Source organism: Watersipora subatra, chromosome 3, assembly GCF_963576615.1.
Source record: "Watersipora subatra chromosome 3, tzWatSuba1.1, whole genome shotgun sequence".
Lineage (NCBI taxonomy): Eukaryota > Metazoa > Bryozoa > Gymnolaemata > Cheilostomatida > Watersiporidae > Watersipora > Watersipora subatra.
In genome coordinates this window covers 67,238,976-67,251,722 of record NC_088710.1, presented here as the reverse complement: position 1 = coordinate 67,251,722, position 12,747 = coordinate 67,238,976, and the positions used below count along the sequence as shown (strand labels likewise).

The window sequence follows — 12,747 nt, the reverse complement described above, 5'->3', positions numbered from 1 at the left end:
GGAGGGAATAACTCCTATTCTATTGAGTCAAAAAACTAGAGTCGGTCACTAATAAGTGATAGAATCACTTTGTTTTCTTGTTTAAACAATAGGCCCTTAGATGGAGCTGTGGGATGATACTAGCGATTTTGTTGCAATTTTTATTCTTCAAAGAAAAGACCCTAAAAAGGCTACTCAATGCATGGTGTCAGTAATATTAAAAGACCACATATTCTATAAATTCATAGCTGCTACCTAAGCCATTTGAACTAGTTCATTAGAATACCACAAACTGAATTTAAATATTTAATTCTGAAAGCATAAAAAACCTAAATACCATTAAATGGTCCATAAATATTGAACTGCTTGTCAGCAATGCTATAGCTGTTCAATAATTGTTAACTGTAAAATATGTGTTTTTGGTATGTCAAATCAAATCTCTCAGCAGTCATCGCAGAGTTACGAAAGTTTGAGAATATGTACAGCACAATTTTCTCCAAGAGCAAAGGTAGGCTCATAAGATTTATGTCGAAGGAATAGCAACTCTAATAAATATTTTTGAAGCGTGGAACCATGTAAATGAACATTGAGACACCTTCATGGCATTACCTATTACATCATATCTCTCTTTTAAATGGTGGGATGAACAAATGTTAGTAAAGAGGAATCATTGAGCGTGTAATGACAGATAATGGTCCATACCCTGATGAAGAATTTTGGGATTTACAAGCTGACAAATTTGTTGCTATAGTTATTGATTCTATCCACTAATTGATAAAATGCTTGGTGGAGATAAGAAAATGCTTGGCACATAGTCATCTAGTGGTGGATGCGATGACTTGTATCAGTAGCAAAGTAATATGCGTCTGTAAATTAATGTGGAACCACAACAATTTTCAAATGGGTCAATTCATCGAACACTTCAAGAAGAGGTGTGGAATTAAAAATCCATTTATTTCATCACTATACACCTGTTCACTATAATGTATACAGTCACACCACATATATAATCTATTTGAATTACTAAAATTCTTGCTAAATCAGTGGGAATGTTATCAGATACAAGTAATTAAGAATAAATAATTGTAATGCGAAAGGCTTTTAAAGGGCTGATAACATGGTTATGACTGTTCAAATTACTTAATCATCAATACACATTGCTGCTACAAAGTCGCATAAAAGTAAGGCTCACAATTTTTACATTAAGTGTGTACAAAAATAATGTTACATATACGGTGAGATATAGAAAGGGTGTTGAGCTGATATTACTCAGTTGAGTCAGGTGTCTGTGCGTCACTTGTGGTAGCTGATACAGATGCACCTATCGTGGCCCACCAAGAAGAAACTACAGTTCTGACATTACTTAATGCCTCTCCTAAAAAAAAATGTACATGTAAATCCATATTCACAACTAGGCTTAATCACATGCAAAGGTTCATCTCCTGCGAAATTCCTATGCAGAGTGATAAAACCTATGCTTGCTGTCATTGGTTGGCTCCTTGCTGATGCCACAAGAGCGGACCTTGTTACAAGCTGAGCATGCAGAAAAAAGCTTAACAAAAAATAATTGGAAACCCACATGCATGAATTTGCATTCGTATGGTTTTCTTTATACAATAAATGGTTTTGATTTTTTATAGTTGCTTTGATGATGGAAGGAATAAATCTAAAGTTATGATTTCTACAAGTTGGCATAAGAATTTGATCTTGCTTTTTTAATTATTTCTCAAGTTTGCTTGTATAAAATTTTATACCAATTTATAAGGAGTAATACGTCATCTAGTTTAAACGTACCAACAGTTTTGGTCTTCTCAGTCATGGCTTTACCAGCCTGATCAACAGCAGCATTTATTTTTCTTCCTCGTTCAGACCTGTAAACACCAAACCATCTTTAACAGAGAAGTTGCTAGGGTGTTTAGCAGACACAGCGCACCGATTTCCTTAATACCGATAGGGCCAGTATACATTCATGGATATCACAGCGAGCAAACCATAAATATAGCAGTGATTAAACTAGGATATTCCATCGATATGCTTTGAACGGCAAAAATATTTTAAATACAGGTTCATCATTTCAAATGACATCAGGGCATGTGAGACAATTAAAACTGTCTTTTGGAGTAAATGGATTTAAGGTCTGATGCAACCCAGATAGCCTTCATAATTTTCCATTCATGAACAAAGTTACATGTACCTTGCCAACTGCAGTTTCATATCATTTAGCCTAGCCGCTCCTTGACATGGATGTCTACAAAATATTAATATTCATCTTATAACACTTTGGAAAAGCGTGGTCGTGTTACAACAAGGTAATTAGCATAACGAATAGCATTCACCCAATAACGAATGATAAGTAATAAGCAGACAGGTGTCTAGCGAATATTAAGCAGAATTATGTACACATTTCAAAGAGGGTTTCAGCCTACAGAAATAATCTCACTATGGTTAAAACCTTCAGTCTCAACTTGACCGCTTTTTCTGAATTGAATTCTTAAATCTTCGATACAATTTATTTTGTACAAATCCCTGTGATTTAATGGTTACGTAACGGCGCTACAAACAAAGAAATACAAGCCGGATTACGATGAGCAGGAGCTAAATGCAACTGGTTTAGAAGCAGAGCTCGGTTAAACCAAGCTTGTGAATAAATGAAAGCAATAGAATAAATTCTCCTAAAGCAAAGCAGTATAATGAGTATAATAAGGGCTACTGGTAGAAGCATAGCAACCGGTAAACCGGCAACACGCGTAATAGATTCTACCCAGGAATGACATTCTCTAATTGCTGAACTGTGCTTCTCCAGACCCTGTAGTTATGGGTTGACTTCCAAGCTGAGATAAAGCTGGAGTTGAACGCATCCAGCAAGTGCGCATCTGCGTAACAAAAAAAATCAATCAGGCCTCAATTCAATTCTACAAACATTACAGACAGCAGACGGGACAAAGGCTAGCATAACTGAGAGCAGACTGACCAGCCTTAAGTTTAAATAGAAAAAACACCAGTTTAACGTATCGTGTGTAATTAAAATGATTGGATTCTTATATTAGGGAGACTGAAATAAGCTTTGCTAGAAAAGCTGCGATGTGAACAAAACAAATTATAAATTTATGTTCTTTGAGAAGAGGTGAGAACTGATCACATACGTAGAAGAGGCTGCAAATCTTTCTCAACCAGCAATGAACACGGGTAATTATTTAAAAGCGTTATTAGCTAGTCTCGCATTATGCAAATGATCAGCTGTGAGAAATGAAATATGTTATATTCAGTGTAACCAAACGCATTAAACTGGATGATTCAGAAGCAGATCAGGTCACATCCTGTCCAAGACAACCTTCCCCTCACCTGCCCCAGGAAAAAGTTACTAGCAATGTCTGAGACACGGTAAGGAAGCTCTGGTTTGCATATTCAATTTTGAGACTGACAACGGAAAATGTGTAGGAAATACATAAAAATGGAATAAGCAAGATAATGATGAGACATGAATAAGTAGTGAGCACACTTACCATCAGCTAAAACTGTGGCCATCAGTGCTTGCAGGTAGTCTTTAAATTGAGCGCGTATCCACTCATCACCGCCTTCCCATTCTGCAAATAGAATTATAAAGCACAACTTTATAACCTGGCACAAGCGATGTAAATGTTCTTATAAAAGATAGTAAGTTATCTTCACAATAGCTAGATGTATCCTAAAGCAAAAATTGTATACCGTCAAAAAGCATCACGAGCTAAATAACTCATATCAATATACTGCACACAGCATCTGTAAAATAACATTGTTGGCAGCGTCTGAAGTGGCGAGAGATTCTTGGGGGTACTCTCTGTCATGTTAGGATGATGGTGTCCAGGACCAATGGCCCTGCTCTCCGCTTGCGGGGGTGAGTCCGAGAGGGGCGGTGCGCCCTCTCGTTAGAGGGGTTCCAGGGGTACTCCCCTGGGAAAATTTTTTTTGCTGAGTTTGTTGATGCTGTTTTCCATAACTTAAAACCCTGTGTTGTGTCCAGTAAGAAATTAAAAGTGGGCTTAGCTGCACAACCTGGGTGCTTTATGACTACGGAGACTCCAGGTTGTGATGTGAGTGAGTAAAGAAACCCTATAGACAGTTCACACAGACCCCCGACACAATACAGTCCCATCCTCAAGCCACCATGAACATTATTATATGATAAGCTCAGTCACTCACTATTTTCTTAAATACAAACTCTAAATTCATGACAGTCACTAATTCTTACTCACCTTTAAAGAAGTTATCTATTGGCCCATTCCGTTTCATCATAAATTGAAAGAAACAATGAAGCAACTAGTATAATAAGCAAGAATTTATTTAAAACTACCATCCAAAACACAAAAGAAGAATCCAAGCAATGATTAATCTTAAAGGTTGACTTGCAACAAAATTCACATTACAGTTATTTGGTATCAAAAGATTCACCATGTCTTATTCTGCTGTGCTGTAGGTGCAAAACATGTGGAAATGTGATTACAAGCTCTTAAAAGCTCAAAAACGAAAAGCTGCAGTAGATTGGAATCAGTTTATTTCTCTGACGTAGTCATTACATTTGGTTATTGTTTTGTCATGTGATGTTCTCACGTCAATTGAAATGCCAATAAAAGGCTCAATATAAAACTTCTCGTAGCACTAGTTTATGACAAACACTTTGGGTTTCACCGAAGATCCTGTATCAAATATAGACGCTCGCTACTGTACAGTTTTGTTTCGGCTTGGTCTAATTGTCTAGTCGTAATCTGATCATGTGACCCATACTTCGCAAATAATTTCTGCAGCATTTTTCGATTATCACAGGTGACCCACGGGCTCGTCATGTTTATCAGACAATGATATGTACTCCTTCGAGCTAAGGTTAAAAAATTACACGAATTTTTACAGTAAGTTATAAGATATCAGTGCTGAAAGTGACAGCATTACAATGACGATAAAATAGACGCGTAGAAACAATAGACATGGTTTTATTGAATGCGTGAAGTATATTTGTGAAAATATTTCAATGAATGAGGTTGCGTGAAAGTGTAAACAGAAGCCATCTTGTACAACTACGTCCCATTTGAGCCGTTTTGGAAAGAGATTCTAATCTAAGGCGGTTTTGTGATAGGGCGACTAACTGTTCGTTTTTGAGCTTTTAGGAGTTTGTAATCACATTTCCCCATATTTTGCACCTACCACACAGCAGAGTAAAACATGGTGAATCTTTTGATACCAAATAACTGTAATGTGAATTTTGTTGCAAGTCAACCTTTAAGCTATTCGAGGATTCTATAGGGCGGCCGACACAAGGGCCCGTCAATTATGTCGGTTGACAGAAAACTGATCGGTTCTCAGGCTTTTAACAAAATAATCTAGTTGATCCGCTATAATAGCAGAAAACTAACAGAAAAAATCAAAGATCAATAGCGTGGTTTTCTCGTCCCGAAAACGCGCACTGTTTTTGGTGTAATGAACTCAAGCTAATATAAATTCGGGAAAAAAAGGAAAAAAAACGTTGTGTGAATATTTCACTTCATTCCGATTTTACCGCATTTAATAAAATATGAGCAATCTTATATGAGGGGGTACGCCTCCCACAAAGCACCCCCACTAATTCCTCTTAGGGGTACGCCGTACCCCTGCGTACCGCCCCATTTCGAACACTGGTTGTCGGTGTGACCATAATACACCAGACTGGATGCAGTGATGTTTAACTGTTGGCTAATTTTTCAACCCGCAACGATACCATCCATTTTTAAGATAGTGTATTTGCTATCTGAAGTTTCAAACGAAATACTTAGGCAATTTCGGCTCCCAATATGATGTGATTTGACAAAGTTGATGAAAAAAAGAACTTGTGAACAAAAAGAAGAGGAGTGTAAAAATGGTAGCAAATGACCAGCTATATCATTACATAAATTACTCGCTCTTGAATATTAATATGGAAGAATCATATTTTAATTTGGAAGTTTTATGACTTCATCGGCTTATTTCATTATGTACATATGAATGTATTTAACCAGCACGGCTTAGTTCCGACAAACCAAACTTGACCTTCGTCATACACCAAACAGGGAAATAGGAAACAGGGAAGACACATTTACTAACAATTGCATAAATTCAAACGTGGTATTGAATTTTGTCTTCCCTACTTGCAGAGCATCAAATCTAAATCCCTTCAAACAACTTTTCATGTGATTATGGCGTTTCATGGTATTTGATTTGTACCAGTACTGCGAGTACCAGTACTGCGAGTACCAGTACCCAGAGAAATGATGTGAAGCGCAATAAAATGTTCAAAATTATGAACTAGGTGACACATTAAAAGTATCTCTGCTAGAACGAAAAATAGCATGAAAAGTGATAAGGTGGTAATAACTACGTATATAGATATGCTTAAAGCATCAATTGTGAAGGCATCTATACACTAAATGGAAGAGTTTTTAATAAGAAATTGAAATTTGGATACTGTTGGGAGGCTGTGACTGCGCTAAAGCCTGTATAAAAGTTTTAGCTGATTTTATGTAGAAAATTACTGATAATTGAATAAGGTGCCTAGTTGGAGTTTTCTTTGATAGACATTACATGTAGGTCAAAGTTAAAGTGTTTATCTCAATCATTTGAGTAGACACAAATGCTACAAATGGTCAGCAATGAAACAGTTTTGAAGCAACGATAGCTAAAGTAGAAGTATAACAACCATTCTTTGTTTAAGCCTTTAACAAAGAATAAAAAAACTGTTTTTATAGATATTCAACTAAAGCACAGATATTGCAATTGAAATTTACAAAATGCTACAATATATGGTGTTTGAAAGCATATATGGGGTTACATGGGGTTCATTTGATTTCTGTTTTAAATGAACGAAAAACTTAGTTTATGTTTGCTTTGCAAACTTACACGATCTCAACGATACAGTAAGATACAGTAAGACGACAAACTATATTAATCCAGTTCCATGGTGACAACTTCAACCAGACTTTTCATATATCGAGCTTTGAATGGTTGTAAGAAATTAAGTAGTTTGGTATGAATGCTTTGTGAAATTATCCGTCTAAGCCAGCTGCTTGGAAACACGACATAAACAGACACAAAGCATCACCGCTTGTAAACCAACTGCTGCCATAATTTTAAGAATTAATTATTGGTTGAAAAGGTGGTAACCGATGAAAGACTTACAAATGCAATGACTATAGAATGGCGAGGGATTGTGAAAGAGCGGTGGAGTGCTGTAACGAATGAGGTAGAATGATTCACGATGACTCCCAAGCCTGTTATTAAAAGATAAAACGTTGAGATATGTTTGCTCACTTTCTGTCTAATTTGCTAATTTGCATTAATTATCCCATTATTCGCCGACATTTATAAATAGCCCGAGTGGCTATATTTAGATGAAGGTGCCCTCCTTCAAGTGATGTGTTTAGAGCTTACAAGCGCGAGACTATCAATTAGCTGTTGAAAACAAACAACTTGAGTTTTACGCTTTCATTTTTTAGAGTTTTTTAATTACTCCGTTGTTAGCCATTCATAAATGTGCACACGCACCCACAACAGGGGTGGATGCATCACCATATTCTGACAAGCTTTTCACGAAATTTCACCTTATACCGATCACTAAATACAAAGCAGTTGGAAAACCAACGTACATTTGGTAAGCGCTTGATATTAGACTAGACGTTACGGCTACAACAAAACTGCTGACGTTCGACTGGCTGCTAAATATGGAGATGCTAGATAGCCAAGCACGGATGCATCCACCCTTTGGAATATCTGATGAGCCTTACCAGTGCTTAGAAACCAGACAAATTGTAAAGAGGATTTTGTTGAGGTTGCGTTGACTACGCTTGTGTCTAATGAGGCCTAATATGTTGTGAGGGGGCTGGATAAGTGGAGCAGGCAATTACAGGTGTTGTGGTTAAAGAGAGAAGATAAACGAGCGGAATGAGAACCTGTCCTATTGCTTCTGCGCTGCTCTCGCGGACACAGCGTATCGCTGATGACGATTAGATGGATGCAGTTGAGAATTAATAAATCACACACAGAACTCACATGGCTCTTATTACAATTGCATAAGCTAGCCAGTTTAGCTCCTGTAACATTAGCAGGATTTACGATATTACATAAGTTTTCAAATATTTGCTTTGAGTTTCATCTACTATCTGTTGCATTGAAATAATTAAAAAATCTTTTACAACTGCCGCCTACGAAAACAAAAACATGTGGATAGACGGATGCAGAGACTTTAAGAAAGATGATCTTCAAAAGAACATCAACTCGGATGTAGATCAAACCCTTCAAAATGACGAGTATTATTTTAACATAAGTTATTTTTACTCTTTTCAGAATCAACTAGAAAGAACCCTTGAATATTTTAGTGTAATTCTTATGACCATGATGCCATGAATTTTTACCTGAGCTCTCCAGGAATTGCCCGGATGCAAATGTTTCGTCAACTCTATTGGTAAGCATATCAGCGAAACGTAAATCTTCAGTAGTAAGCTGGAGATGCCTTTGCAACTCTTTATCAAATATCATTATGCCTGCCGGATCATCCTGTAACAAACACTCCATGTGGGTAACAGTAATAAGTGGCCTGAGTTATCTGTAAGATGAGTGATGATGATGTGTCTCATGTCTGTACAAGTGTACTAACCCAATTACAGTAGTAGCTATATAAATGTTGCCGAGTTATTTGTAAGATGAGTGATGATGATGTGTCTCATGTCTGTACAAGTGTACTAACCCAATTACACCAGTAGCTATATAAATGTTGCTGCTCTTCGCTAACAAAAAAAAGTGTTCGAGCAGAGCATCATAAAACGGAGGTTTTCACCAACGCGGTAACAGGATATGAATACCCGAGACACACATTCACTAGTTAATGCCAAAGTTAACAAGGAACTGTCTCTATGTTTATATAAAATTAGACTTCAATCCGATAAAAAATTTAAGTTATTAAGCGCGCAAACATGGTTGAACTGGGACCAAAAAAGTGGACAACTCCGAATCAGTTAAGTCTGCAAGCTATGTTGTATGTACTCAGATTTATTTGCTGGGAACTTATCAACAAAAGTATTAGAATTAACCAACATTTAAAAACATAATCCATCCTAATTGAAAAATGAAAGTGGAATATTAGATAAAGAATAGAAGACAGCTTGTAGTTGTGGTAGAACAGCTACAAGATGGGAGGCCATGCGAAGCGATCATGACGGCATGCTTGAGCGCGAGCCAGTCTAATAAGAGATAATCCAGTAAGCAGTGGCGGAGAGGAATTACAAGCATAATCCAGCCTCCTACCGTCTCATTAGATTCCCATTACATCATGCCAATCATTCAGACCTTACCTTTCTCCCACCAGCCACACATCTCTGCGGAACAAGACAATCACACTTAAAAACTAATAAAAATTCTGCAAACAAAGCTTGTAAAAATCCAAGCAAATGTGATTGCAATTACGATTTGTTGCGTCGATGCAACAGAACCATATTTCTATTTGAATATCCATAAAAATCTCATAATAGGCAAACACGAGATAAACTCAAGTAGTGGAGATCATAAACTTGAATAATTAGTCACTATTAAAGGCTGCAAAGAGATTAGTGCAGATAAGCATATATTAGGGAGAGTTTGAAAATGCTCACCAAATTCCCACTGTAGAAAAAGGGAGTGGTCACATGATGAGCTTGTCAAACCTTCATCACATCAAGGTAGAGCAATTTCTAGCATTAAGTTAGCCGTGATATGTTGCAGTTTGAGACCAGTTTTTGAATAAACGGGCCATAATGAAAAGCAGCAAAAAGTTGTAAAATTCGTGTATAAAGCAACAAATATACCATCCCTCAAATTAAGACTCCACAGCTAATACGTAAACAGAAACTCAAGGGCTCGTACATCAACAGAAACTCTAAAGCTCGCATGAGAATAGAAGTTCTCGGATTATCACAAGAATATAGACTCGAGACCTACCATGAAAACAGAGAGACTAGAGCAAGTGTGAGAATAGATCACAGAGAGTCAGAGCCAAACAAAGTGACCGGTCAGAAAAAAGGGAATTTAGGGAGGAGCCATTAGAGAGCAAGTGAGGCAAGGAATAACAGGTGAAAGCCAGAGCTCGCTTCCTCCTAGTACATATAAAACCTTTTGAATGAGTCAGCCTACGCCTGACCAGCCTATCCGTATATGCATTTTTTACCAAATTCATTCTGCGTGCCCATGACCACTCAAAATTCATAAAGTATTTAATTAAAAAAACGACAAACGAAAATATTACAGGGATGACATATACAGCCTATAGAAAATCACAAAGGACCTAGGTAGCTGCAAGACCTGCTGCGCTTACACTATAAAGATATCCAATCACAAATGCTTTGCAGAAGGCTAATTGACTTGAGAATTTTGAGAATGCAACCAGGGGATTAGACATGTACAAGTCTGGCTTGACCTTACCGTGCACCCAGCCTGGTCTGACGCAACTGTATCCCTGAGGAAATATTGCTAATGTAAATGGAAGGTAGCAAACTCATGTTTGTAAGTGTCAAGGTCAAATTTGGCATACGGCTATTTTTGATTGAGATGAGTAACATATTGGAAGGGGCCAGAAAGAATATATCATTGTTAAAATACTTACTGGTATCCATGAAATAAGCAACAGTGAGAGTGGGAAGGAAGAGCTGCGGCATTTGAGTGCTGAGTCTTGATAACAATGATAATATTAGCTTTAGACGAAGGAGAGTGCCTAACAGCAAACGAGTCTATTAAATACAACTGTAAAGGAGTCTTGAAGAGAAATGAGGCCTGATGTTTGTAGCAAGACCTGATACAACCCAGCAGTCGTGAAGCTGGTGCAGCACTAATGTAGAAGGGCTGTTTTGGGCCGGAAGAGATTAAGAGAATTAATCATACGGTGATTGGCAAAGATGGAATGAAAGTGTGAGAAAATATCTATAACAAGGCTACCCGATTGCCATCTAACAATTTGTTATTGAACACGAATTTAAAAAAAATCACCTTTCTTTTTGGAGCCAGCTAGTCTGGCCCACAGGTGTTTACAGGGCATTGGCGTGGAGAGATACCATCTTCTGAGTGGTAGTTCGATGGCTGGACTAATACACATCAACATTCTAAGTGGTATTTTTCAAAATTTTGGCAGATAGATTGAGGGAGATGAAATGACTGTAACGTCTCATATTAATTCATTGCTCTAGACATGAAAAAGTGAGTAATTAATAAATAATAATGACCCTGACGCAGGACTAATTATAGAATATTTGAGAGATAAGCGAGCCAAAATCTCTCACCCAGAGCCTCTAGCTGAAACGACTGCAATCACACTCTCTTGCTAACTGCGCGGAAAATATGAACCGGTAAAGCCAATAGCATAAATAGGTGTAACAGCGACAAAATATACGCATTTTACGAAAGGATCACGGGCAGACAACACTTTGATCAAGAGTAATCCCCTCATAAAATTTATTATTATTGCACAGATACGGCAGTATTGCACCAAAGCAGTAATTAAGAGCAATGATAAACACACAAACCTGTCATTATAGTTATGTAGTTGATCATCTACAATACTAACTAGTAAATTTAATACTCTGAACAATGCATTACTACAGCTCAATGTTTGGTTGAGTAATACCTTAAAAAAAGTGCTAACATCCATCGTGAAATAACGTTTATCACTAATCTAATTACGAACATGTTATCATTTCACCAACATCTTTAGATGCATATTGCTGAAGAATTGAGGTCAATTGCATACAAATGCCTATCGATATGTAGAATATTGTATTGCTCTTGTGACAGTCTGAGAGTTAGAGAAGTTATATATATACATATATATATACATATATATATACATACATATTATATATATATTATATATAAGATATTAGTTATGAGAATAATTCAAATATTTGGTAACTTTTTGTTTTTACTAAATTTATTTAAATATTCCGAAAACCGCGCATGAAAAATATTCTTTTTTTAGCTGCACTAAAAATATTGATAGAATATATGAAATAATGCATAAGGGGAGGGAGACAAGTAGAGTAAAACTATAAGTGGTTTAATGATTAACCCGAGCTAATAAATTATTCCTGTATAAAGTATTAAAAGCTTACATCACACCTCAAGTCAATACTACGATTTCACTAAAAACTTGCTGTAAAAGGTTTACAAATGTGTTGGTAGACAGAGCTAATGGCCCTTAATTCATCTCTACCAGATTAAACCCGATATGCCTGCTAAAAAAGCTCTCGGTCTACAGCAACCATAATATGTTTGATGCACCATTACCTCAACCAATACGTCAATGTTCTGCCTCTTTTGCTTGAATAAGACATTGGAAGCTCCAATAACAAAACTTCTGATATTGACATCTTCGAGGATATCGTAATAGGAGAGAGAGAGGTACGGATGGCACACGGAACCCTAAACAATGTCATGCATATCAAAGCATACACTCTGGTGATCATATTTAAGGATAGAATTAAAAATAATAAAAAATAAATATTAGCAATGAAGAGTTACAGTTGAAATACACCATAGGAAGACAGAAGTTAAGAACAAGAAAGCAAACTATAATGATGATGTAAATAACTTGAGTTGGGGACTAAATTAAGATACCGACAAGTAGTTGTCATAGCAACATAACCTTGATATGTGGGAGGAAACCTTAGTGTATATAGATAGGAGAGATACCTTAGTGTATATAGATAGGAGAGATACCTTAGTGTCTATAGATAGGTGAGATACCTTAGTGTATATAGATAAGAGAGATAG

The 12,747-nt window shown here is 36.8% G+C and overlaps 1 protein-coding gene across 2 annotated transcripts in view; it reads right to left on the bottom strand.

Moving 5' to 3' along the window:
• Window positions 1-914: 914 nt before the first annotated feature.
• LOC137391965 (late secretory pathway protein AVL9 homolog) overlaps window positions 915-12,747 on the bottom strand; it is a 36,868-nt gene continuing 25,035 nt past the window's right edge. The window contains exons 12-19 of one of the 2 annotated variants that reach the window (XM_068078543.1): window positions 12,262-12,396; window positions 9,306-9,329; window positions 8,370-8,511; window positions 3,483-3,563; window positions 2,741-2,852; window positions 2,174-2,227; window positions 1,774-1,850; window positions 915-1,354 (exon numbers count right to left, since the gene is read on the bottom strand). In XM_068078543.1, the coding sequence (XP_067934644.1) occupies window positions 1,245-1,354; window positions 1,774-1,850; window positions 2,174-2,227; window positions 2,741-2,852; window positions 3,483-3,563; window positions 8,370-8,511; window positions 9,306-9,329; window positions 12,262-12,396 (735 nt within the window). In that variant the 3' untranslated portion in view covers window positions 915-1,244. The remainder of the gene's footprint in view (window positions 1,355-1,773; window positions 1,851-2,173; window positions 2,228-2,740; window positions 2,853-3,482; window positions 3,564-8,369; window positions 8,512-9,305; window positions 9,330-12,261; window positions 12,397-12,747) is intronic. The other variant, XM_068078544.1, reaches the window with a different exon arrangement.